This window comes from Trachymyrmex cornetzi, unplaced genomic scaffold (assembly GCF_001594075.2).
Source record: "Trachymyrmex cornetzi isolate Tcor2-1 unplaced genomic scaffold, Tcor1.1 scaffold490, whole genome shotgun sequence".
In the NCBI taxonomy this organism is placed as follows: domain Eukaryota; kingdom Metazoa; phylum Arthropoda; class Insecta; order Hymenoptera; family Formicidae; genus Trachymyrmex; species Trachymyrmex cornetzi.
This window is the reverse complement of record NW_017299729.1, coordinates 3,828-31,086: the sequence shown is the minus strand read 5'-3', so window position 1 is coordinate 31,086 and position 27,259 is coordinate 3,828. Positions and strand designations below refer to the sequence as shown.

Below are 27,259 nucleotides of genomic sequence, written 5' to 3'. Positions count from 1 at the left end.
CGGCTCGGAGTCGGAGTACTCGGAGTTCGGAGTATTACGCGCTCACTGCAGTCAGTTCAGTCCGTTACGGTGCGTCGCGCGGCGTGTACAGGCGTGTACGGGCGTGTACAGACGTGTACAGGCGTGTACAGCGGGACGCGTGCGTTTTTCCACGTTGAAGTCGAAGGGGGTAGCGTGTACACGCGGGGGAACGCGTCTCTCGTGGCGTCGCTGCGAAAGTGCGGAGGGCGCTCACGGGTGTAAAAAAAAAAAACGCCGAGACCTCCCCTTTCGTCGAACTCGCTTTTTCTCTCCTTCTCCCGCTTCTCCGCCGGGTCGCCGAGCACTCGGAGCACCCGGAGCACTCGGAGCACTCGGAGCACGCGTCCCTGACATGCGGCCGGCGCGGGCGAGCGTCAGGACGAGCCATTGTCCGTGCCGTTTGACACTCGGGCTACTCGGGGCAACGGCCAGCCGCGCAGCCGACTTACCCGACTCTCCCCGCAGCCACTCGCAGCCGCACCGAGCGAGCCAGCTGAATTCATCCGTCTGAACTTACCTTACCTGCGGATCGCGACGCGGGAAAGACGGGAAAGACGGGCGGGAGGAGGCTGTCGAATCGGGGATATTTTTACGGTGAGTATCTTCCTGTCTTCTTATCGTGTCAGCCGGACGCTTTTAACCTTTTTAATACTCGACTCGGCGAAATGGACCCGGCACTGGTCCATTCGAAAATAGATAGTCTGTATCGTTTTATCGTTCCTTTTAATTCGCTATCGACGATACTTTTATTTCATTTTCTGCAATGATATTCCTTTTTTGCGGAAATAAAAATCAACTTTAACCTCGGTTTAATTTAATATATCTTTATCCTTTTTTAATTCTTAGAGTTAAAAAAGGATTAAAAGTAAGTTAAACCAAGATTAAAGCTTATCTACAGTAAAAACGGATATAAAAATAAGAAAAAGAGGAAGAATAAGTTGAACCGAGATATTAAAGTTAATCTATATTTAGTGGAGACATGCATAAGAAAAAGAATATTTGTTTCTGCGATAAAGGAATATTACTGCCAGCATTAGAATCCGATAGATGTTCGTTTACTCCGATAATGATTTTGAAACGCGTACGTTTGCATACCGCGCTATTACTTTCCCGATATCGAAACGGTTATGGAGGCGCGAATTTTCCTGTCCACGCCTAAGTATGCAAATACGAAACGCGATGTCAGGTAGTGTGGCTTACTGGCGGGGTTTCCCTTAGTTAGTAATACTATCACATGTCCTATAAAGGCCACCGATAGAAACACGTCTCGCTGTAACGTTAAGTTTTTTTGTTCAAGAAATTATTCGAACGTACACGAAGCCATATCGGCTACTTTAAAATGCTATTCTGAAATGTCAATTTCGTGACACAGATACCGCGTATCGGAATTCGTTGACATAAAAAAAGGGAACAGATAATTTTCAAATGGAGGATCGTAATTTTTTTTTCGATTTAATCTCCCATAAAACTTATTCATAACTATTTTACGTATATATGTATATTTGACGACTGAAGACTCAAAGATATATACTGTTGATATATATAAAAATGCTGACGAACAAAAAGTTTTGACACAAAGGGTTGGAGTATGCGCATTCGTTTATTAACGTTGACTTATTCCGCATACATTATATTTCCGTAGCACGACTTTGCGTAATCTGTCAAGAGTTAACATTCGAAACGCTCGGTTCCATTGCAACGCGCCAGGCGTTCAGCGCAACGAACCGATCGACGTTTCTCCACGGCCGTTCCTTTTTCTTTTTTTTTCCCCCCTTCCCTCGTAACGCGAAAATAAAAGGCCGAAGGTTCCGGTGGCCGAGCCGATGGTACGTACCATCGGCATCGTCGCGTAATGTTATTATTTTCGACAGTCCACGGTCCAGTTAAGTGGGCGTAAATATTTCAAAATAGCGCATAATAGACTCGTGTATATGTACAGGGTGTCCAATGAAGACCGTAACGACGCTTAGGGATAGATTCTTAAGATCGTTTTGAGACGAAAATCCTAATACCAAAATGTCAAGGCTATAAACGTTTTTGAATTATGAGCATTTCAAGTTAGCGAATTATACCGCTTAAAATTCACGCGTTCAGGGTATCTATTATGGAACAAGTCGGGATGGATTCCGATCGAAATTATTCAATTATTCCCTAGATTTCTATGTGTTTTCTAGAGAAAACAGAATAATTCCGATCGGAATTCATTCCGACATGTTCCATGGTACGTACATCGCAAAATGCCACTCACATTTAAACGCGCGACTTTAGACGATACGATTCGCTAACACGAGGTTTATTTTCTGTGGATGAATTAGTATACTTTTGTAACTTAAAGTGAGGTAGGTATTATGTATTTAACGAAAACGAGGAAAAAAGTTCTAATACAGTCTAGTGCAGGAATAAAGAATAGAACTTTTTAAATGTTTATAATTCAAAAACTATTATATCCTCGATATTTTGATATTAGAATTTTCGTCTCAGAAATCTACTCTTAAGGAGGTTGTAAGGGCATAAAACACATATATTAATATTTTCACTTTAAACAAACTACATACGTGTGAAAGTTGTGTTCATAACATTCTGGTTTTATTGAGCAACACATTTTTATAGATTATTTGTTTTATTTGTTATTAGTTTTATTGTTATAAATAAAAATTGTTAAAATAATAAAAAAAATCTAAATGTTTTTATATAAATATATTAAGTACAAAACATGCAAAGTTTCATTGAGATTCACCATTAGTTTATAACAAATAACAAATTTTATTTATTTACTGAACTATTAATGTCTGCATCTCAAGATAACTCTACAAAAATATTGTTGAATTCCTAGAGTATTTCTATAAAACAATTGAGATTTTTATCATTATTTTATAATACATATTCATATATTTATATTAGAGTACAAATTAAAAAAATATTACTACTTATTTAAATAACTTTTGATCCAGATTTTTGGTCAATTGTTTCTATTTTTTTTGGTATTATTATTAAATGAAATTTAGAATAGTCTGTAATTTTTTCAAGTAGTTCTTAACATATTGCATTTGCCTTACAACCTCCTTAAGTATCGTTACGGTCTTTAAAGAACATTCGGTATATTAAAAAAAGAGATTTAGTCGAAATTTAGTCGTGCGGTCGAGAGATGAATGGGCAAATGAGAAATACATGAGTGAAATTCTCTTTGAATTTGACGCATTGACACGGCACTCGCGATTCGGCCGTACGACCGTCAATAAAGCCCACGTAGACCACCGTGAACGGGATCAAGATCGCAACTCGGAGACGGCGCGACGCGACGCGACGCGACGCCTCGGCGCGCGTTTAGAAAGTTTCGGATTTATACTTACTTACGTAATATATTTCGCATTCGTAGCCGAACGTACAGCCGACCTTTACTTTGCAACGTCGAGCCGTATTAACCGCTTTCGATATTGTTTTTTTGCTCCGCGGAATTTTCGCGGTTTATTTTAGTATAGTATCAGATTATATAGCCACACAAGTTTCTACACGTTTCGTGTTTCGGCTGTGTATCGAAAATTTATGACACGCCATTAACCGCGAGTGAACCTCCGAAGAATATATTTTTATAACGCGTAGATAAATTAACGACTGATTCTCTTAACGACTGATCTCTTTCGTATTTATGAATATTTTGAAAATGTTCCGCCATCGCGTGAAAAGTATTCGGTGGTTTGCGAAATTGTTAACTTTTCTCTATCCTTCCTCTGCAACCTGAGTCTTTTTTTGGCACAAGCGAAATCTCACTCTCAAATTTCACTCTCATTTTTTCTCCAATTTCAGTTTTTATTAAAGGTTTTTAACATTTGAATTACAACAAAAATATTTGATAACGTAATAATAGAGAGATATTTAAAAGTAACTTTGAATTTTGTTTAAAGCTAAAAATGACAAAAAAGACTCGGATTGCAGATGGAGTAAAAATACAATATAATTGCAGATGTACAGAGGAAAAAGAATCTAATTGCATTAATTAAAATTCTGATTGAAAACGGACGAATCAGAATTTTCTAATTTGAATTCATTATAATTTCTAGTTGAGATAACCGAAATTCTGATTAATACAATCAGAATTTTTTGATTTGTTTATTTTCAACCAGAAATTTTTCTCGGAGCGGAGGATTAAAATTTGTATGGAATATGAATGTTAATCGTAATATCTAAAAATAGCGCAAGCAATTTTCATGATTCCAATATGCATTATATTTCTCTGTTATCGAGAATGAAGAAAACGACGGTTTATTGTTAAACTTTTTTTTTAGAAATTCCTGACATATTTATTATTTCTACGATATTACCGTCGTGTTATTCAGGTTTTTCTCTATCGTCATCTCTATGTATCATTTCTATTGAAAATGATTAGTTGGCTTGTATATATACGCGATGTGCGCACTTATTGCAGTTTCTACAAATCGGTGTCTCGAGGATATGCGGACTGCGGTATTCTCTACAAGTCAAATGAGGTTTAATGACTTCGCGGCGTGTGTACGACGTTTACATTTAAGGAAGGTGCACGATGATTCACACGGTGCTTTACACGGTGTTCATCGTTGTAACCGACTGATGTCATCGCTAACGATGCGATGTTTTCAAGTAAAAATAATAATGCCGTTACTCTCGATTATAAAAAGAATTTCTCTCCTCCTTCGTTTTATCATGCCGCATGTGGGACGTATGAATATGGAATAAAATCAATTACACATGGCTCACGAATTTCTTTACCAGCAATAATAAGTATCGATTGGACGCTGATAATTATAGATATTAAACAAGGGAGGGATCTCATTTAGAATTCCTCCTCCGCTGGTCGATTGACGTCAGGAGTCCCTAAAAATTCTCCATTACGCCGGGCATGACCGAAAGTGACTGGCAGATACCCTGCTTGGTACCAAACGAAATTAGGCGGCTGCGAATCACGATGGAACAGTACCCGATGCTCCGTTATTTTTGTTACAGACGATCTTTTAATAGACCACCCCGTCGATCTTTGTATATGCGTGAAAATTGACTTTGCTATTTCGTTTCGTTTCGATGTCGCTTCGTGTACGCGCGAAATATACATACAAAGAGCGTAATAAAAGTTTCAAGATCGATAAACAATTAGAAAAAAAACTATCGGCTCCAGGGATCTCATGGTGTATCAAGGATCGTAATAAAGAGCCAGCCTGCGGAACGGGGAATCAAGGCTCTTAGGAGTCAAGGATCTACATTTGTAATAGCGAATCTGTTCTTTCAGTTTTCTAATGACAACGAAAATAGAAACCTGATAAATTACTGTTATGTCGTATATAATTATGGCTGACAAGTAAGAAAGTCGAGAGCCCCCGTAGTGAAAGTAACGTGCAACTCCAACAGATATTATCCCGTATATAACGAACTGCGACGTATGTATGTATTTACTCCACGTTCGAACATCTCGATATCGTGTTCTAATTGCATTTCGTATCGAAAACGATGCGAAATTTCTCCACTGTGTGAGTCTTTACGTGAGGCTTTAATCTAGTTCCCCAGATTCGCGCGAGTTAGTTACCGCGCTATCAAGCCGAGTGCATTAATTATTTTTCTGACGCATGCCGGCGCCGCGTCGATTACGTACACGACTTATCTTCGCTTTCCATATGAAAATGAGGGGAAGCAGCCTGGAAAAGTACCGTTACAACATTTCCTCGCGATTATCTTGGAAAGTTCGCGCGATTCCCCGCTGGTCCCCCGCTGACTGATGCAGTTAGTGTTAATGCCTGATAAGAATCTGACCCGGTCAACAGTGATTCTCATTCGCCTTAACCTAGTTCGCACTGATGGGTGCAGACCGATCTGTGCCATGATTACGGGCGCAAATCGTGCTGGTAACGATAACGATAACCAGTGCAATGCCAACGCCAGCATGTCATTGTTGCTGTAACATTAAATGGAATCGCGCGCGCTTCAAATGTCGCGAAAGGTAATAGGCGTTCTCTCTTTGATGATTTAATAATATACTAGTCGAGTTAATCGTTATTCAGATATGCTCATTTTACTTGTAAATTTATTTCGATTTATATAGATACGCGTTCAATAGCAATATTTTTATTTCTATTTAAGCAAAATCAATGTATCTTATGATGATGATAAATAAATGATGTATCTTATTATCTAAAAATACTGCGCGCTTCAAAGTTTACGTCTACGTCACAATTTAGTTGAATCACTGTTATTTTTATTAACATTGCCGGAAGTGCCAATTTTATTTTTATTTTTAGTTAATGAAGAGAGTTATTTTTATATTTATATTACTATTTAATATTTATATATTATTAGAATTATTTCTGGCCAACTGTGCAACTGCGAGCAACACGCATTCGATTTAAATTGAAACAAGATATGATTAGACCTTGAAGATGACCCGAAGAGACGCCAAAACGTTTATTAATTTTATTATTAATAAAAGTTATTCTAAATATATATTATTATAATATTGCGCCTAATTTACTGCGTTTGATTCTTATTTGTTTTGTTTGAATCGTTTTTGAATTTCGAGAGTCCGTTAATTGTAAGAATTTTTAGAATTATTTTTATTATATTTACATATTTTTAATGTTCTATTGTATATTTAATATAAAAAAAGAAAAAATTTGAAATGATTAGTCAAAATGGCACTATCGGCGGTATTTAAATGTATTTCAAAGAGAATTTAAGAAAGTCGTGTATTTCAATAATGAAATTTATCCACGCAGTTCAACTTAATGATTTTTCATTGAACAAATTATCTATCATAGAAAAAAATTGACAATACAGGGTCGAGAGGCCACGTTAGACGGACAACAGGGGTTAAATACAGTATATATTCACATGATAAGCAGCATAACTTTTCCTTACGACGCGGCAAAATAATAGCCGTTAAACGATTCGAGTTGGATTAAGGAACTTTCCTTCGAGTGATACGAGATGAACGCGAAGCACGATTCTGATAACGTAATCACCACGAGACAAAAACAGAGGTATGTGCAACGATCGAATCGCGACGTGACAAAAGTCCAAGAATAACGAATTTGTTTAGAATTCGACGAATACACAAAGTGGGCCTCGATTCTCTCCCTCCGCTCCCGACTATACACATTTAGCTTGGTGTTTTCCGGTATTTATTCTTTTGTAACTCGCCGGATTCCTCAAATTAATGCGCTCTGTATATCTTCCAGCTTTTATCAACGTTTGTCAAGGTGGAGTACCGCGTGAGTAATACGTGAGAAGCGAACGATACCGAAACGTGGAACAGTACGAAGCGTTAACGATGACGCATATCTGTAAATTCAGCAACGCCCAGGTAGAATTCGTGAGAGTTACATCCGAGATCAATTCCTCCAGCAATTCGCCCAACTGTTTGTTTTCCTGCGTTTGACGATATACGGCGAGATAGAAAACTGGCGATAGACGATGATGCGTCTACATTATGTCATGATACATCGTAATATCATCGTGTGGTCGTGTCAAAGAACATAATCCAAATATACATTACAATCGTAGACAGCAGCCAGTTAAAGAACTTATGAGGTTCGTGTGGTCGTGTCAAAGAACATAATCCAAATATACATTACAATCGTAGACAGCAGCCAGTTATGAGAGAAGTACAGGTACGTCAATCGGATGATAATCCGTCTATTAAACTCCGACAAACTAATTATAGCGACCGGTGATTAATGCGACTGTTGGCCGCATTTGTTGACTGCCTGGCCGAACATCGGTGCTAAATCATTCGAGACACAGTTGAGATGGGAACGTCGCACGCTAGAGCATTGTTGAAGCACATCGCAGCAGGTTGCCAAGATCAGATGCCCTGTAACACTCGGGCATCAAAGTACATAACGCGATAAGTAATTGTCTAAAGAATATACTCATAGTATTCTACGAATATTCTGACGTAATAATCGTTCTGAGGTCATCTCGTTATTATTCACGTGACTTTAAAGATTGTTATCGCTTTGAAAATCGCCAGTGGTACGTCAAGAGCGCTTATAAGTATTTCCTCCGAAATTATCTTTCCTGAGATAATACGTTTCGAAAACAGATGAGAGGCCGAAGTACTGAGCTATTATCGAAAGTAATCTGTAACGATCTTTCGATGTACATCAGGTATGCGATCTTGGTCCCGTTTAAAGTGCTTACGAATTATCATTCACGCTAAAGAGTATGCCTGCGTTAAGTATTTTCGTAAAAATTATCAACGTAAAATTTCAAAAATGCAGATAATATGAGTTCGCATACGTGATTCACGACTTTTCGACGTGTACACGCGACCTTGATCCGTACGATTTTTGCACGCGATTGCAGCGCACTCTGCATACGTGTAATTGCGATTTAGCGGGAAAATTAGCGTGGAACAGTTTACACATACCCTCCTCCACTTAAAAAGTTAGTACAAGGCGATTGCGATCGCGCACGAAGCAATTAACACGACTCGAGCTCGCGTCGTTACGCCGAATCGATTTTGCCCGCGTATATCGCCGCTTTTTCACTCGAATAAAATACCTTTGTTCACCGCGGTGAACTTCGGCGAAGCGCGAGCTGCGCGAGTACAGTCGATCCCGCGCGATCCTACGCATAATTATTCCGCTCGCATGCATTATACGCGCGACGCACCCGCAACAACACGGGGTTCGTTTATTAATAACGGTTCGTGCATTTTGCCACGAAGAATGATTTTAAGGCGTTAAATCTGACGTAGGCGGTGCGTCGAGACGATATTTCAAGATCAGCGATCCGTTGACGGACGTACCGAACTAAAAAGTGTCGACCTTGGCGTCGGTACTGACATGGCACGGCTAAAGGATAAACGGTAGCCGCTTAAGCTGACAATGGAATATAAAAATAAGATATAAAGTGAGGAGAACACGCGCAAGGGAAACGCTGAAAATTGCGGCTTGCAAGGCCGAGGTGTATTAAATCCGTCGCGTATCCTGAAGTCAGTTATTAATTGCTGCTATTAATATCGTAAAGATGTTGATTGGCCTTTAAATTGGAATAATTCGTTCGTAAATTATTCTAATTTATTCCATCTTAAAATCGTACTTTGATCCGTCTTTCTCGCTCTTTCCCTATCAAGCCGATCTTTGATATTATTCGATTCGACGAACGTATAGCGGTGATCGGTGGTGAGTTGCAACACGAGTTACGCGCGAATGGCTGCGAGCCAGCGCTTCAAGGTGCTAACAAGCCTGTGAAACGACGCTCCCGTCCGCCGATATCCGTCCGTGGAATTCACTAATTGAGAGATTCGAGGCGCACAAGCCACGGCGTTGCGAAACGCGGGACGGGCGTGTGTCGAAAGCTCGAAGGAAAAAGCTATTCGCGTAATAGAAAAATTTAATTTCTTCTTGCGAGAGAGGATCACGTCATTAATTTCCGCCGCTTTGCAGTATAATATAGCGAGGCATGGGAATCCCCTTTTTCTCCTTCGGGAAACACAAGTCTCACAATAAAAGAGAACAGAGCGCTGCTGTTCGAAGGAAATTGCAGTGTACGCGCCAAAGTCACCGATTCCATCGCAGGGCATCTGTCATGGAAAAAGTCAGATGGATTCCGATCGGAATTATTCAATTATTTTCTAGATTTTTATTGTATTTTTTAGGAAAAACGGAATAATTCCGATCGGAATTCATTCCGACATGTTCCATGATAGGTACCCAAATGACTCTTGGAGTGATTCAATGTTTGCTCTATTGCTTAGTATTCAAAATTTTTACATCATACGCAATATATTTGATGAATTCGAGGAAGTCATTTTTTGCGTCACTTTTTATAATAGCCAAACGATATTGCAATATGTGTTAGGAAAGAACATGAAATTGTAACATCTCGTTTACATTTATATAATAACTTAATTAATAATTAATATTTAAATCTGAAACTTAACGATTACTTTCGTCAGAGTTATTCAATTCTAGGCTCAAAGTTATGAAATATTTATCACTTAGAACCAGGGTTGGGTAAGTTAATTTTTTCTTTTAACTAAGTTAAGATACAAGTTAATGTATAATGAAATTAATTGAATTAAAAGTTAAATTAATAAAAAAAAAGTAATTGAAAAATTAAAAGTTAAATTTCTTTCTATTTTATGATTTCAGAGTCTTACAAAAACGGAAACGACAAACATACACTACACATTTAGAATATACTCTATATTTTATTTAAATTTTTTGTTTATATATACTGTTATATATATACATATATATATATATATATTTCAACCTATCAAAAACTAGATACATTAAAATATACGGTTTTTGCTAGATTGAAATCAATATATAATGTAAGTAAAATATAAAGTATGTTCTAAATGAAGTATATGTTTGAGTCTGAGACTTAACTTCAAAAAATTTAAATAAAAAGTTAATAGTTATCGATAAAATGTAACTAAATAAAGTTAAAAAGTTAAGAGTCTAAAATGTAGCTAAGTTAAGTTAAAATTATTTAACTTTTTAACTTTTTAACTTAACTCAGCTTTTTAACTTGGCACTACTCAACCCTGCTTAGAACAGTATAAAAATGTGACAACACTATTCAATGGCTCGAAGGAAAACAGGCAATTGAGAGGTTTTTCGTCGTTATTTACACTTCTTTTGCAAGCGACAAATTCGTAACTTGCATATTTTGAGAGCAACAAATTCAGACAAACCTCTCCGTATCAAATTTAAGCGAATAGTGAATTTTTTACTGGTTCTTTACTCTTGTATTCCCTGCACCATGAGAGGTTTTTCGTTATTATTAGCGAAATTAAAAGTTCGTTACTCGATGTATGAGGCAGTTAGTAGCGGATATTGCGGTTTCCGTGTTGCGTTGTTTCGGAAGCAAGCGTCGTGCACAAGAGTGAGAAAAGTTTCAGTGATGTCAGAAGCACGTTGATGTCGGAAACTCACATAGGGCTGCTCGCTGCGTTCGTTCCTACATAGTTCTCTTTGTTCGCTATGTAATGAGTGTTTTAAAATTAATAGGCTTTCTCATCAAATATCGTTATCTTATCGAGGATAGGCCTAGAATTCCAGATTTGACGGTTAAAATATTCAAAGCGGATATTTAAAGTAGCTCGTTCCTGTTTCACTTTCTTGCTTGCCGGAAACTCGCCGGCGAGTGTTGGAATTACTGCGCTTTCTCAACGATACCGTTAGTCGTGAAAAAAGATACGAAAACTCCTTGGTTTTTTGTCGAGATTTTTATTTAATATAAACATTAATAACGAATTTTTTTGTTAGGGCAATATCGATTCTCTCTCTCTCTAAATTCTAGATTCTAGATTTAAGCAAGTATAGTTAATGGGAAAACAGAAGCTGTGCAATAATTTTAATGCATCCTGCATCAATTGCACACACTGAGAAAAATGATCTGGTTGGATTAAACAGTCACTCTGGTGGAAAATGAACGAATCAGAATTTTCTGGTTATGTCTATTCGAATTCTAGTTGAGATAAATAGAATTATGATTAATATAATTATTCTGGTAAAAATAAGAATTCTAGTAGATTTTACCAGAAATATAGTATCAACCAGAATTCCGGTTAGCTCAACTAGAATTCTAATAAATTTAACTAAAAAAAAAAAAAAAAAAAAAAAAAATCTGATTCGTCCATTTTCAACCAGAAATTTTTTTCAGTGCATGAATTGAAATCGTAGATATAAAATACTATGATTGAAATAGAACAGATCACTGTTATACGTGCTCGATTAGACTTTATAAGATATATCATATCGAATGATAATATATCGCGACCTTACACGCGGAATAAGATATAAAAGTTTCATTCCTATTAAATGGGTATAATTATCTTAATGGGATAATTGATGATAGCGGACTCTTTAAGAGTGCGTCACTCTTTGCAAAGCTTTCTTGCGGGCAATTTGTAGCATTGCGTTATTTACGCGATTATCGCTTCGAATATTATACTTATCGACGTTAAAAATGGTAAGAAAATACTTAGGAAATAAAGATTAACGCAAGTCAAAAACAAGCAATGTCATGTATGTATAAAGATACACTTTTACGACATCTGCCGTCGGCAGTAATAATATCAGCTGCGAATATTTCCCTGAACAGTCATCTAAAATCTTCACTAATAATTGCGATAATTTATGTTAAAATTATTCGTATATCCGACAAAGAAAAAAAAAACTCATTGACTCTCTAATGAGTATATTTTTGGATTTAATGAGCGTGATATCGTCCGCACACGCGACTCCACGTATAGAAAAAAGAATGCAATGTGGCGGAGAAGTGAACGGTAAACGTCTTGGAATTTGGAACATCTCGTATTCTCCGACCAGGAAATGAAGCTGTATTCGATGATACTCGGGCTTGCCCACGCATTCTCGCAGCCGTGTTAAGGAACAAGACTCTTTTTCGTTACCAAGGCAATATGAATTCGTACGTGGTGATATAACCCGATATTAGGGAATCCCATACGATACGCGTCATAAATATTTTTACTTCCCTTGAAATACGGAAGTATAAATACGGAAGTGGCAAAAAAACAGAGTGACATGGTAATAAATAAGAGAATATTAAATTTGGGAAGATAAAAAGAGATGATTACTTCCGCATCCATGAGCGATACATTAATTAATTTTAATTACCGGCGCCGCGTCGTAAAAAGGAATAACTTGGCAAGAAATGCAAAGACGTCAACTTCTCGCGTTCGCTGTTTTGTTAATGTAATCGGATGCTGCGATACGATGCGGAAAGTAGCGACGCAAAAACGTGTATTTGCATTGCTATGAATACGCTTGGTGATATTTTACGATCTTCCGCAGCTATGGTAAAGATTAAGGACACTTTTATACTTTGCAAATCTTAATGACCTTAATGTCGACCCTATCTATCTCTCGCCAGGTGCTCTTTCCACACCTGTCTACGTTCTGGTATGCTAATTCTCTCTCGCGCGTTTCCTCGGGGCTAGATAATCGCGTAATCTTACGAGATTACGTTGCAATAAGACTGGCGACATTTTATCCGAGGTCGATAAGATATAATATTGGCTCTCGCAATCATATGATACTCGCGATGTACTTACATTAATGCTTAATATAGACCCCCCCCCCCCTCTCTGCTTTCATTCTTAAAGTGATTTTAAACATTTCGTCAATGGCGGGATTCCTCAGTCCCACGTTGTTTGCTCATGGTGTCAGTTGGTTCTCGCGAGACATCTTAAATACTTGTCATCTTTGACCGTCCTCTCCATTAGGCAACTTCCAGAGACGTTAATTGTTCTCACGAGCGAATTCACTTGTTAATTAAAGTGACTTTTGCATCCGTGAATAACTCATCGATAACTTTGTGTCTCCATCTTTTATTTCATCACTAGTCTCTGGAAAATTTCGGGCAAAAACGAACATTGTCTCAAGGAAATTTTGTTTACGAATGAATTTTGATTCACGCAACGTGGGGTGAGTAACAAATTTCATAAATCCGTGCAATATTATAGAAGCGCGAATTGCGGAAGCCAAGATTTGTTTTCACGAATACTTTTACGAGGAGTTTGTTTTTTAAACGAGTTGTATATTTCCGTTTACAGAGTGAAGTAATATCTGTTTGTTGCATCTCACATTGGATGTATACTTTTTTTTGAGCGCGCCTAACAGAGCAAAGAGATTTTACTACCGTATTTTAGGTTTCCTCGAAATCACTATTTATTATTATTTAAAGTTTCCATTTCGATTTGTTGATCGAAACGTAACTTTGAAATTTTCTATACAGTGTTACGTACAATTTTCCCGAGTGTTTTTCATCCTGATAAATTTTCCTTTCGCGCGCCGTTTTGTCTTGAATGACACGCGACAGGTCGAGTTATATCGAAGTTCGCGATAGTGTGAGATTTCTGGAATTAATCAATCCTTTTGAATTAATCGCCGGTGAAATAAGATCCAAGGCCAAACGTCAACTGGAGAAGTCCAGAAAGAGCATCGTAGATGTTATACGCGCGTGACTTAACTTTTCAACAAAATGCTATATAAAAAATATCGCTTATCATTGTATAGTCGCGCTTGTTCGATTCATCTGCTGACTTATCATTAGGAAAACAGATTTGATAATTATTCTCGAAGAGGGCGTACATAACATCGAGAACGATTTAATATGCGAAATAAATTGCACAATGTAAATTCTGATGTAATTTCGTCTTTATCTCTATTTCATTCTTCGGCATCGACACATCTTTTTGATTTACTTTTAAATTTTCCGTTGCGTCTTATATATATTTTTCAAGTTAGATACCTTTTATATTGAACATTTAATAATTATAGATAAAAGATTCTTACGCAAAATCTATTTCAAGTTGCATCTTGCGGCTATTCCGGCGTTGCGCGGTCGCGATAGATGATAAGAAATACTTGAGAAATACTGTTTATCGGAAGACGAAGGAACACAGTAAGAATAATGCTTCTGGTGTCTATTTTATCTTCAAGGTCTTCGAGAATGGAGCACGGAGAGCTGGTACGGAAGGAATAGATGCGATCTTGGCGCCATGTTATGCCCTTGTATCGAGATCAACTAAGTTTCACATATCTCTGGTGAGTTATCGGCCTTACCCAATTTCTCTTGTTAACCTAATATCGAACGGCCTTCGGAAGTATTAGAGATTTCCAAGATACTCGTCTTCGCGCGTGATAAATTGTGTCTCACGGATCGTAGTGCCGCGCTGTCTGGAACTTGCAATTAGAGATCCGTCGCAACTGTCTGGAACCTATTCGATTCTCATTGAAATATGTTGTTAAACATAAATTATAAAGAGCATTCAGCGCAAGGTGGTTTTTTGCGAATGTTATATATTTAAAATTCTTACGTTACAGAAACAAATTATAGACGTTTCTGCCTATATCAGACTATCTTCAGTATACAATATAAATAATATAAAAATAGTTTGCAGTCATAAGATCAAAAGAATTGAAATAAATAAACGATCAATTATTCTTGTTAGTCATAAGATTAAAAGAATAAATTAACAATAAATTTTTATTCGAATTATAAAGAGCATTCAGCCACGCGCAATTTTTTTTTTTACGAATGTTATATATTTAAAATTCTTACGTTACAGAAACAAATTATAGACGTTTCGGCCTATATCAGACCATTTTCAGTATACAATATAAATAATATAAAAATAGTTTGCAGTCATAAGATCAAAAGAATTGGAATAAATAAACGATCAATTATTCTTAGTCATAAGATTAACAGAATAAATTAACAATAAATTTTTATTCGAATTATAAAGAGCATTCAGCCACGCGCAATTTTTTTTTGCAAATGTTATATATTTAAAATTCTTACGTTTTACAGAAACAAATTATACACTGAGAAAAATAGTCTGGTTGGATTAAACAGTAACTCTGGTGGAAAATGGACGAATCAGAATTTTCTGGTTACGTCTATTAGAATTCTAGTTGAGATAACTAGAATTCTGATTAATATAATTATTCTGGTAAAAATAAGAATTCTAGTAGATTTTACCAGAAATATAGTATCAACCAGAATTCCGGTTATCTCAACTAAAATTCTAATAAATTTAACCAGAAATTTCTGATTCGTCCATTTTCAACCAGAAATTTTTTTCAGTGTAGACGTTTCGGTCTATATATCAGACTATCTTATATACAATATAAATAATATAAAAATAGTTTGCAATCATAAGATTAAAAGAATTGAAATAAATAAACGATTAATTATTCTTAGTCATAAGATTAAAAGAATAAATTAACAACAAATTTTTATTCGAATTACAATATACGTTTGTGTATATGTTGTCGAAAAATCTTTGCTTCTATTCGTCCTGATGAGACTTTTATACTGAAAATTATTGCTTTTATTCATCTTAACGAGAGACTTATATTAAAAAGTTGTGAGAAACGTTCTGTCTGGTGTTATTGTTCGTCTCACATTAAGAAGGACAATCTCAATATTGATGGAGAAAATAAGGATCGTTGTGACAAGCACAGAATCTGGAAATCTGGCGTTTCTCATAACTTTTCAATATAAAAGTTTCTCGTTAAGATGAATAGAAGCAATAATTTTCAATATAAAAATCTCATTAGGACGAATAGAAGCAAAGATTTTTCAGTGCGTGGTTATAAATACTCTTTATAATTTATGTTTGTAATTTGCGAGCCACTAGTAAATTCACAAATTTATGTTGTTAAACTTAAAAATCTGAAAGAAAAGTTTTTTATATCAATTCCATTCGAGATTTAAAGAGTGAAATAATCCTTCAAAAAGCTAACGCTTATATTTTATTCAAATCAATTATATTGATGAAATGATAAAATATATAAACAAATGTTTTTTAGATAAAATTTTATGATTTTTAATATACTTGATAACTATGTATTTAGATTTTCCAAAAATCCAATATTTAAAAAATATCCCCATCCCCATTAAGTTTTAAAGGGTTGTTTCATCCCTAAAAATTCAAATTAAATCTCAGTTGTGACAGATCAGTTCTTGTGGCAAAACATCGCGTAAAAATTGTAGTAACTTTCGAAACATCGTTCGACATTGCGTTCTGTACTTATTACTGTACCATTCTTATTATACGAGCGATAACTCATGGAAGATTTTGCCTGAAGTCTGTTGCGATGCGCGAGGGAACATCGCCACGCGGGTCGAAATCGAAATACAGAATCGAGCCTTATCGGAGCCGCCGGAGGCGTATAACGCCGACAACGTCGACGCCGACGTCGTCGACGCCGACGTCGTCAATTTCCCCGATATGTACATTTCCGCGTACCCGCATCGCGCGGGCCGACACGACATATCGCGGTCCATGTCGACTCACGTGAGCGGCACGCTTTACTCGGAATGACAATGACATCTGCTTCGGATTCGCTGCCGGTGATCCTGTTATCGCGCCCGCGCCGTGCGCAATTGACGGCCGGGTAATGAGCGGCTCGCGGTTCTGTTTAGATTTTTGCGCGCTATTTCTGGCAGGATATACAATGGCAGACGTTGTCGCGGTCGTTCGCGCGGAAGCGATTTCGCGCTTATCAAGTCACGCGCGCGAAAATAACACCGTTATAAGACGCGTGCATTACGCAGCGAAATTCGCATAATCGCCACGCGTGTTCGAGCCTCTTATAGCAGCAGCTCAAGAATCGGTTCGCGATGAACCGTACATCTGCAACTGTATAAGTTTGCCTTCCGGTCGAAATGCTAAGTGGAATATAAATGTACTGGTTAACGCCGCAGTAGATAGTGCGAATAACAATACTTCGACTCACATTAAATCATTTAGTCTGAATGAAAAGAATTACTATGGTAATTAAGGGCAAACTTTGTTGTGCGTCCAATTAATTTAATAATATTTTAAATATTAAGGAAACTCTAAAATTTTTAGAACGAAAATCTCACCCTAAAGAATGAAATCTTACTCTTGGGCTGATAATTGTAATTGCAGGTTCTTATTTTAAGACCGTCTTAAGTAATATCTTAAGATGCTAACACAGCCCTTTGATTAGTTCATAACATCATAAGACTGTACTTAAGACAGTCTTAAATATCAGGTCCGACTATGAATACCGCTCTTAAAGATTGAAAATTGAGCCACTCTTTTTGAATACGGACTCAATTTTCACTCTTTAGAGCGAGATTCCATTCTAAAAAGTTTAGAGAGAAGACAAACTATATAGAACATTAAATTTTTTTTTTAATTACACGATTAAAACAATTTCAAGATGAAAAGACATTAATAACATTATAACTGTGTTACGTCGAAAATATATCATGAAAAGTGTAGGTTATTTTCCAGTCTTCTCGTAACTTTTAGTTAACATTTACGAGACCTACAATTTTTACTGCGAAACATATATCGCGACGATTTCGCTCGTAATACTCGGCACCGGTTATAAAAGTACATTTGAAATGACATTCTCACGTGTCGAGAAGACAAGCCCGAGAGATACCGTGGAATAAGAGCGAGTTAAAGACGGGATTGCGCATTTATTGCGCAACGAGAACGCCCGTCATATGTACGAAATGGTCTCACTCCCAGCTCAATTATCACTTGCTCCATAAAATCACGTGGAGTTCTGTTTGTTTCCATTGGCATGGTATGTTCTCGTCGTCGCGAACGCGAGATCGTGACTCATGACGCGGGCTCATCGCGCGATAATGCCATTTCGGAAACCAACCAAGATAATGGATCGTTCGGCTGTTGGATCCATGTTGTATGGTCGGATCTCCAAACGATATCTTTCGTGAGAATTTCGCCAAACGGAAATAAACGGCTGTCTGTATGTGCGGATCATCATAAATTGATGCCTTCGACATGTTCTCTGCCTCTCTCTCTCTCTCTTTCTTTTATTCGTTTTCTCAACGTCTCGAGTTTTGAACCGCTGCCAGATTTCGCAGCAATCGAGTGTAAGGTCGATCCCTGCACGTTGAAATGATAAGTTCCACTTTGTTGGTTTACCTCTTTTCCTCGTTATTCTTCATCACTACAGAAAAGAATTGTGTGTACGAACTTAGAATCCCATACTTTATATCGTACAAAGACTGCTGTAGATTCTTCTCTCTCCATTATTTCTCATTTATTCTCCGTTTATTCGCGAAAATAAAGTCATATGAGTCAAATCAAGATTATATCGCAAGACCAATTATTTTTCTAGTCGAGTCTAAGCAAATCTCGGCGCGTTTTACGGATTACGAGACTGATGGAATTTAGGTCATTGTCACTTACCACTATAATTTACGACTTTACGTATTGCTTGTCTAAACAGATATTAAGTCTAAATGAGAGGTCTTTATCTAATTAAATAATTCTTATCATAATTATAACGTCCCGCTACAAGTGCTAAGATTGTCGTGATTTTAAAATGATTATCTTGATAATATATTAAAAATCGTCCGTAAAACGTTTAAACAGGGACTTTAAAAGCGACGAACACTTTGCACAGATTGAGAGATAAGTGAAAAGATGTTAATGATAAAGATTATTCACTTGAATGACCGCAGTCAATCATTCAAGTAATACCAGTGCAAAAAAAAACGAGCGGATAACGATATACTGTCATTCGAAAACAAATTAGTTGACGTTAATCAGATAAAGAAACAGAGAGAGAAAGAGAGATAGAGAAGAAGAATCGTTTTATTTTCGAAACGTGTTATACATCTCTGCGCTTTCTGTTTACACGCCTCAGGTGTTACGATGGCGAACAAAAGCGCGTTTTTCTCTATTAAAATTACATTCATATGTACGCATACCGCGTACCATTGATCTTTTTAAATCAACCTGTTTTAATTACTTGCAAAAAAAACATGATTTAAATACATAATTTGAACATAATTTAATACTTTAAACCTTTTAGGCCCAGTCACATCAATATCACTTTGACTTTAAGCTAGATTTAAAACTCTATCTGTCTCGTTTTAAAGCCGAAAAGAGATAGAGACAGAAAGAGTTTTAAACCTCACTTAAAATCAAAGTAACGTTGATGCAATCGGGCCTTAAATACTTTAAAAGTACAACATGGGCCTATATTTATAGTCTGTTCTTATTACAAGATTGTCTTAATAATATTTTAAAACGATATACCCTCTAATTGGTTTGTGACATCTTAAGACTGCGTGCTTAAGAGACAGTCTTAAATATAAGAATCGATTATGAATACCAGCCTTAAGCATTTTAAGTGCGAGAGAAGAAAGGGAGACAAAGATAGCTAAGAAACGTACGCCACGCTATATTCAGAAGACATCTTCATAGCATTAACCTCGGTCTCTGCGTGGATTATCTCTCTTTTATTATTTAAATAGACCGTATTTGTTCGAACTGTTATATGCGGGTACAACAACGGATGGTTCGCGGAAACCATCTTTTCGCGTGGAATACAAAAGGCACGTTTTCCCGTCACGTGAGCTCGCCTCTTTCTTAAGATCCTCATGTGATCTCGATCAATCTCGTTCGTGCGCGTACAATTGAGCGCGTGTACACGCGTGTTACATATCCACGCGGATATTTTTGCAACACGTGTGTACGGGGAAATCCGTCTAAAAATACGTGTCGACGGGAACTCCTTCAGAGCGTCGTAGTCGCGCCATTTCCTCGCGACATCATGCGAAATTGATCCATTTTGAGAACGCAATAAGAAAATTTCCAGCGGGAGAAACAGCTGGACCATAATCGAAGAATTGATCGCGCGACAGTCTCACGCAACTTTCTTGGAACACGCTCAGAGTAAATTTATAATTTCTTGGAATTCGCTTCAAATAAATTGAATTTCATGATAATATTTGAGGTTTCCACGAGTGTTTACTTCAAAGATGCCAGACCCACAAACCTTCTAGCATCTTTAAATTTAATTTCTTTAACGAATAATTCCCTTGGCACACCAATATTACGAAAGTAATCTCGCGCTAAATTAGTTGAAGGATCAATCTTGATCTCGAAATTATAGGTATATAGACGTCGAATGGCCGCTCTGATGAAAACGATGTTCCATTTTGTTCCAGATCCCGTAATATACTTATTATTTGTGAATGGATGGAGCTGCGACGGGAATTGGAGGAGGATCGGTTGCGGACCTGGGAAATCTGGAAAGATGGTGGAACAATCCGGGGATCGCGGCTTGGAGCTTCGTGCTCTTCGGCTGCTTTCTCCTCAACGCGACCCTTCTGCTTGCGTTTCTTGTCAGGCCGGGATTGCGCACCATCTCTAACAGGTTAGTGGATCGATTCTTTCGTGCCGGGAATGATCAAGTTGAAAATATCCGAGTCGTTCTCTCGGTTCCGAGAAGAGAAACATTGTTATTGACTTTTACTATCATTCTAGTACCCCTTGGAGACTTTTATCTAACATATACATCTTGCTACGTATCTTTGTTTCCCAAACATTTCACTGTCCAAACATTTCAATGTCAATAACTCGAATTATTGCACGCTATACACTGTTAGAAATTTCTCAATGAATTTTAATTAACGTGTAAAGGAAGCATGTGGTTATGCACGAAATTAAATGTAATGAATGATGTAAATAAAAACTGAATTACAGTAGTTTTAAATGCGATGAACGTGTGTATTGAAATTAATGAACACATTATTATAGAAATTAATTTACACGTTAATGAAAAGTACGAGATCTGTAACTGAAAAGTAATTTACGTTAATGACATGTAAGAAACGTAAACGTATTAAACGTTAAGCGTTAATAGTATTAGGCTTAATTAAAATATTATTAATATTCGTAAATGTAAAAGTACATTAAATTTCAATACGCTTAACTTAAAAGTTACTACAAACTTAAATTTCATTAATATGTACAATAGTTATTTCAATTACGATTAATTAAATGTCATTTATAAAAGTATATTAAATTTCATTACACTTAATTTTGCAGTTACTGTAAACTTAAATCTCATTAACATGTGCATTAATAGTCCTTTCAGTTACAGAGAAATTAAACTTCATTCACCAATGTACATTAAAAGTTAATGAAATTTAAGAACATTTCTAACAGTGATACTTATTTATAGGAAAAGGGATAATGTATAATAAATAAATAATATTGTTGTGTGGTGTGACGTTAATGCGATTGCAAAATTGCTATCATGTTGTCATCGAAGAAGCGGTCCAGTTCACACGAGCGACGTCAGTTGTCGTAGGCGACGGTTTATGAAATTCGTTAAACGCAGCTCGTTGACGTATGTGATAACGAGCGTAATTATTCTTGTGGACAGCAAAGACTGAAAAGGATACAAGGGACACACGAGCGTCGCAACCGAAACGAGTCTCGTGTGCGTTTGTCGCGTCGCGGCGTCGCACGCCAAACCGGAAATAAAAGCAGCGCGCGCGCGAGACGACGAGATGGAAATAATATATTTAGGCGTCGCCATACTTTCGCGTAATATTCACGGAAATGCGACGGCGATAAATAATCCGCAGTGCGTTCATTTCACGCGTTGTTGCGTTCCATGCCAAGGTTAATAACCCTACATGCACATCGATAGCGACTGCATTTGCGTTTTTTTCCCCGAGTCGATAATCGACCAAACTTTACGGTTTCACTGCGATAAAATGAAATAACGGCAAAGCGCTGTAAAATAAAGGCTGCGGTCCGAAATAAATAGAAACTCCTCACGCGACCGATATTTATATCCGTGGCTTGCTCTGTATTAAAATTAAAAGCGCTTTGATGAGTACCGCACGGATCATTTTTTTTATTGGTTACAGTTAAAATTTAGTTACGGAAAATGTTGCACCTGTTCTCGCACTGTGATGCGATTTCGTTAAAAATGTCGAGAGCCAATCGCCATATCAATAGCAGAAAAATTATTTTCGCTCGGGCGCTCGCGTTTGCGTGCTTTTACATATGGACAAGTGCATGGATGTATTTTCTATCGTGTCTGTAAATAAAATAGCATTTTAATGCGTCGTTTCTATAGATTGCATAAACTCCGTGCTCCTCGATCGTGGGACCGTGCCAGTCTAAATATTCCAGTTTGTGATTTTGTCGTGTCGTCGTCGACGCCAGGCGACGTAATGCGGAAAGACAGAGGTAGGTAGGTAGGTAGATAGGTAGGTAGGTAGGTAGGCGTTTTCCTCCTGTAATTTTCATCATTGGAAATTTAGCCGTCGCGCAAATGACTCCGGAGCCCTATTTGCAGGCAACGTAAAAATAACCGCGTACGTGAGATGTAAAGATGACTGACGTATTCAGACTGCGATAGGCTCTTATTTACTGTACAAACAAAATTTTGTGCAAATCAATATGACGAGTCGTGCTGTTTGAATATCCTGCGATCGTAAATAATGTTCCTGCGTCGAGAGACGAATGTAATGTCAGCTCTCGTTTATTGAAATTCGATTGGGCCAAGACTCAACTAATTTCTGCGAAAGTAAACGTTTCAGTTGATATTAGTAAGCCGTATTAATAGAGCCGCGCACTACTAAGACTGGATCTATATCATTGTTATTACGTAGACCTCCACCTGCTGAGCCAGGAAATCAATTACTCGCCGAGTACCAAACTTTGGCAACCGCAGCAACGAAATGTAATAATAAATCTGTCGTATTTTCAGAACATTTCGTCGCTGTTAACAGTGCAACTCGAAACTGTAACATTCACCACTGTATAAAGGAAAATTCATTTATTATCTCGTGTCCAACGTTTTGCAAAATAACGTGAACGATATTTCCGAGCTATACTTGGATCAAAGCGATCAGTTGAATTCGCTCGTCGATCCATTGGTAACACAAATAAACGAAACGAAACACCATGAGTACTTTAAATGTTTTCAAGAAGAATTTGTCATATTGGCAGAAACGGCGAATATAATCCATCCACGATAGGAGCAAGAATATTAAGCAATTCGGTACAATTCAAATGATATTCGTGTTTGCTAACACGTGACTTGTAATCAAAAGCGTAGCAGAAAAATACGAAAATAAAACTTGGCTTTTTTTTTCTTTCAGTGCTTTCTGTGGCTTTGTGTCTCTTTTGATGTTGCTTTCTACCAACGAATTATATACGTTTGTGTCTGCTGTTAACTATCAAATCGTTTCGATTCAACATTGATCCATGTGAAAAAAAAATATAAAAGATCCTTTCCTTCTTTTTTTCTTATTCTATTCCGCCTTGCATCTTATTAATCGTAACAGATCTCATCTCATGGTTCAATGAGTTATTGTCATTCGATCAATCATCGATTGCTAATTTAAGACAATCACGCACAGGAGTCGGGCATTATCAACGTTCGATGTTGAAGACGGCCTGTTCTGTCTCAATTCCAGATTCGTGATGAACCTAACCGTTTCGAATCTGCTGACGTGTGCCGTGCTGAACCCGTTGCTGATGATGGACGGCCCGACGGTGGAAGACACCCTGATGGCATCTACGTCAACGCCGGATGACTTCACGTCGCCGTTCGGTTCGACATCGACGTCTGCGTCGGCTGCCAGCAATATCTGTGCGATATCGGAAGGTGCCACTGCGCTCGTTACCACGTCGTCGGTGCTATCGGTCCTGCTGATTGCCGTCGACCAATATTTTGCCGTGGTAGACCCACTGCGTTACCGGGCTCGAGTCGACAAGCTCAAGTCGGCCGTGCTGATCGTCTCCATCTGGCTGGTTTCAATGACCTTCGGCTTGGTCGCTGCCTTGAACCCGAGTCCGCGTAGCCTGTGGCTGTCCTGCAGCACGACAACGTTGCTGAATAACTCGTCCTATCGCGAATTTGCATCAAACGTTACCGCGACGGCGGAGACGTCGCTCGAATCCGCGTTCGCGTTCTTCGGCAACGGGACTAACGAAGAGGGAGAAGAGGAAGTGATCGACGACGTGACGCCAACGTTACTTAAAACGATCGAGTCGATCAAGATCGATAGCAGCATCGGCCTCCTCGAGAACTCTACTGTGATTTTTCGTACCATGACTAACGACTCTGTTACTTACGGACTCATTTACACGGTCGTACACAGTGTATTCGCATATCTACTTCCATTCGCCGGTGTTTGCTGGATTTATATCAGCATCTATTCGGCCGCGCACCGAAACTCTGAGAGAACTCGTAGGACTGGTTCGCGACCGATTCTTTCGTCGGGCAGCTTCAGCGAAGATCCGTACTATTACGCGAAGGCACAGCATCAATCCGCTGACACGTTTCCCGAAGAGTTTCGTAGAATACCCAAAATCTCGAGTCTTTCGTCCATCGACGAGACAAGCGAGACTACGCATTCGGTCAATCAGATATCACGTCGGAGATCCTTTTCATCATCCTTGGACGCTGCACAGATGGGATCGAATGACGAGCAGACGTCGTCGGGGATCGTCTTCACGGTAGGACTGCAACCGGTGGAAGTGCCGTCTGATCAAAACAATGATAATAATTTGACGGAGGCAGCTGATATGCAGACAAACTACTTCAAGAAGGAACGCGTTTCGTCCTACGAGAACCTCGTTGCGAGCAAATTCCACGATTCGGAAGCCGATCGGAGATCTTCGTGTGATCTAACGGACGAGATCGGGGAATCCTCCGGGTGGATCGCCGGGACGGACTCAAGCGATTCCGAGAACGACGAGCGACGCTACGATTACTTCGACTCCTTAACAGTTCCTAAGACAACTCGCAAGATCAAAATCCTCACAGATCAAAGATCCTCCGACTGTCTTCTGTCAGTTACCCAATGCGAGAGGACAGAGGAGGAGCCATGTGATGACGTGGACAATCTCGAACGGGATTCTTTTAGGACGACGACTCGTTGCATCGAGGACGAGGCCTCTGTTACGATCAAGACAAAAGAACAAGCGCAAAACGAGGTCCCGAATTCTAGCGGTAACTCGGAGAACAAGAGACCGAGACGACCCAGTCGCCGTTTGTCAAGACCCAGTATCTTCGATGCCAATGTGGAATCATACGCGATTAGTAGAAATGCAGAAACCGTTGGATACAATAGTCCGGAACCCTCGTCTTGCTTTTTGACGCCCATCGTGACGATCACGCCCGCGCCTGGCAAGTCAAGTTCGCTGCACCGAGTGGCCAGTGTACGTAGCACCAACAGTTACATCAATTCTCTCAAGCATCGGATCAGCAACGGCTCCTTGTTCAGGTATCGTGAGGAGACTCGGGCGGCCAGAATCAGCGCGCTGGTGATCGTAATGGGCCTGATTTGCTGGTCGCCATACGTCCTATTAAATATGATCAAGAATCTGCCACGATACTCGGATTACGTGTTCCCGCACGAATACGACGTGCTCGCACTCAGCTTTTTAATCCTGGCCGCCTACGTGAGCCCGTTGCTCTTTGGCTATCGATCCCGACGGGTGAAACGAGAGTTGCGTAAGTTTTTCTGCTTCCATCGCGAGCTCTCGTACAAGAACAATCGTAGCTTGATGGCAAAGAAGGTGCTAAAGCGACGGCACAGTAGCACTCTGAGCCACCTGGAGATGGATCATCGTTACAACATCTTCAATTGCGTCTACGGCAGGAGCAGGTGGCCGAAGGAGAAAGTGCAGTTCGTCCAGGTGCCGGACACCGCTCTCGCCGTAGAGACTTGCAGGAGTAGCTTCTCTAGCGGCGCTAGCACACAGATCTCTAGCACGTCTACGGAGGAGTGTTGAATCGCAATGGACCTCGCGACACTGCGCGGAATTTTTTTACGCGTTGAAATCGCGAGAGAACTAGTTCCTTTAATGATCGATGCGATCGTACGGGAGAAAAAATACGCGCGAGGCAAAGGAAAGGAGCGTAAATTACGCCTGCGTTCACGTGTGTTGTATGAGCTTGGTAAGGGACTTCTAGCGATCGAGACAATAAGTAAATAGAAATAAGTACCTAATGTAGTCCGATGAAAGAACAGTGCATTGAAACGTGGATCGACATATTTTTGTAGTCCGTCACAGTCTTTAAGTGTTCTAATTTTACCTTTTATTTTTGGACAATATGGTGTGAATGAGATCGAACGATACGAACGTTTGTGTTCCGAGTAGCCGGCGGCTCGTCTCTTCGACTACGTCGAGAATTCAATTGTCGCATTTTTCTTCTGACAACACATTCTTTTGCTTGTGCGTAACAAGGTCTGATTTGGCAGAATAATTATGCAATTGAACATTGAAATTGTTTATTTAAAAAACGCGACGCGAGTTTGTAAACTCGATGATACGTTGCCGCAAAGCCGCGTAATATCGCCTTGCGCCGTAATCAAAATAAATACACAAACTCGTTGCGTCTCGCGTATTGGCAAACTGGTGCGTGAAACCGCTATTCGATATTTGTTAAATGGAAATATCCGTTTTAGTATTAAGAGCATTATCGCGCTAAGTCGTCAGGTGTTAGCCGACTCGAGAAGTATTAGAGTACGCCGAACTCGAAAGGAGGCTTTAGTTTTTACGCTTATTGACGCATTGCATCCACACGTACTTTCTCCCCTCTCTTTCTGTTTTTTATCTACGTTCGTCGACGTAATTGCGGCAACATCGTCTGACGCACACAGGTAGATCAATCTAGTTGCTACGGCGTGTACTCTTAAGCGGCTATTTATTCGCAGAACGTCGAACATGTGTCGTCCGTACGGTTCTGTATGTAGATATGTACACAGCATTTCTCATGACAAAACTCTTCGCCGAGGCATCGCCGTTCTCCGTCTAGAGGATACTCTGCGATTCCTCCCCCGCGGTTCTTACTTTTGTATATTACAAGTGTAGAGATTCGTTTATTTATATTAAATAATTTGTATATAGAGAGATGAATGGCGAATCTCAAACGCTGCTAATTCGTACGTA

General features: G+C 38.7%; 1 protein-coding gene across 3 annotated transcripts; it reads left to right on the top strand.

Annotated features, from left to right (window-relative positions):
* The first annotated feature begins 126 nt into the window (after window positions 1-126).
* On the top strand, window positions 127-27,259 carry LOC108765479 (uncharacterized). Of its 3 annotated transcripts, none has more exons than XM_018514232.1 (4): window positions 127-615; window positions 14,466-14,570; window positions 20,497-20,705; window positions 23,773-27,259. In XM_018514232.1, exons 3-4 carry the CDS (start codon window positions 20,524-20,526, stop codon window positions 26,096-26,098), a joined length of 2,508 nt encoding a protein of 835 aa, XP_018369734.1. In that variant the 5' UTR covers window positions 127-615; window positions 14,466-14,570; window positions 20,497-20,523; the 3' UTR covers window positions 26,099-27,259. The 3 variants fall into 3 exon arrangements, with proteins under 3 accessions (XP_018369734.1, XP_018369736.1, XP_018369735.1); XM_018514233.1 differs by lacking the exon at window positions 127-615 and adding an exon at window positions 13,375-13,448; XM_018514234.1 differs by lacking the exon at window positions 14,466-14,570.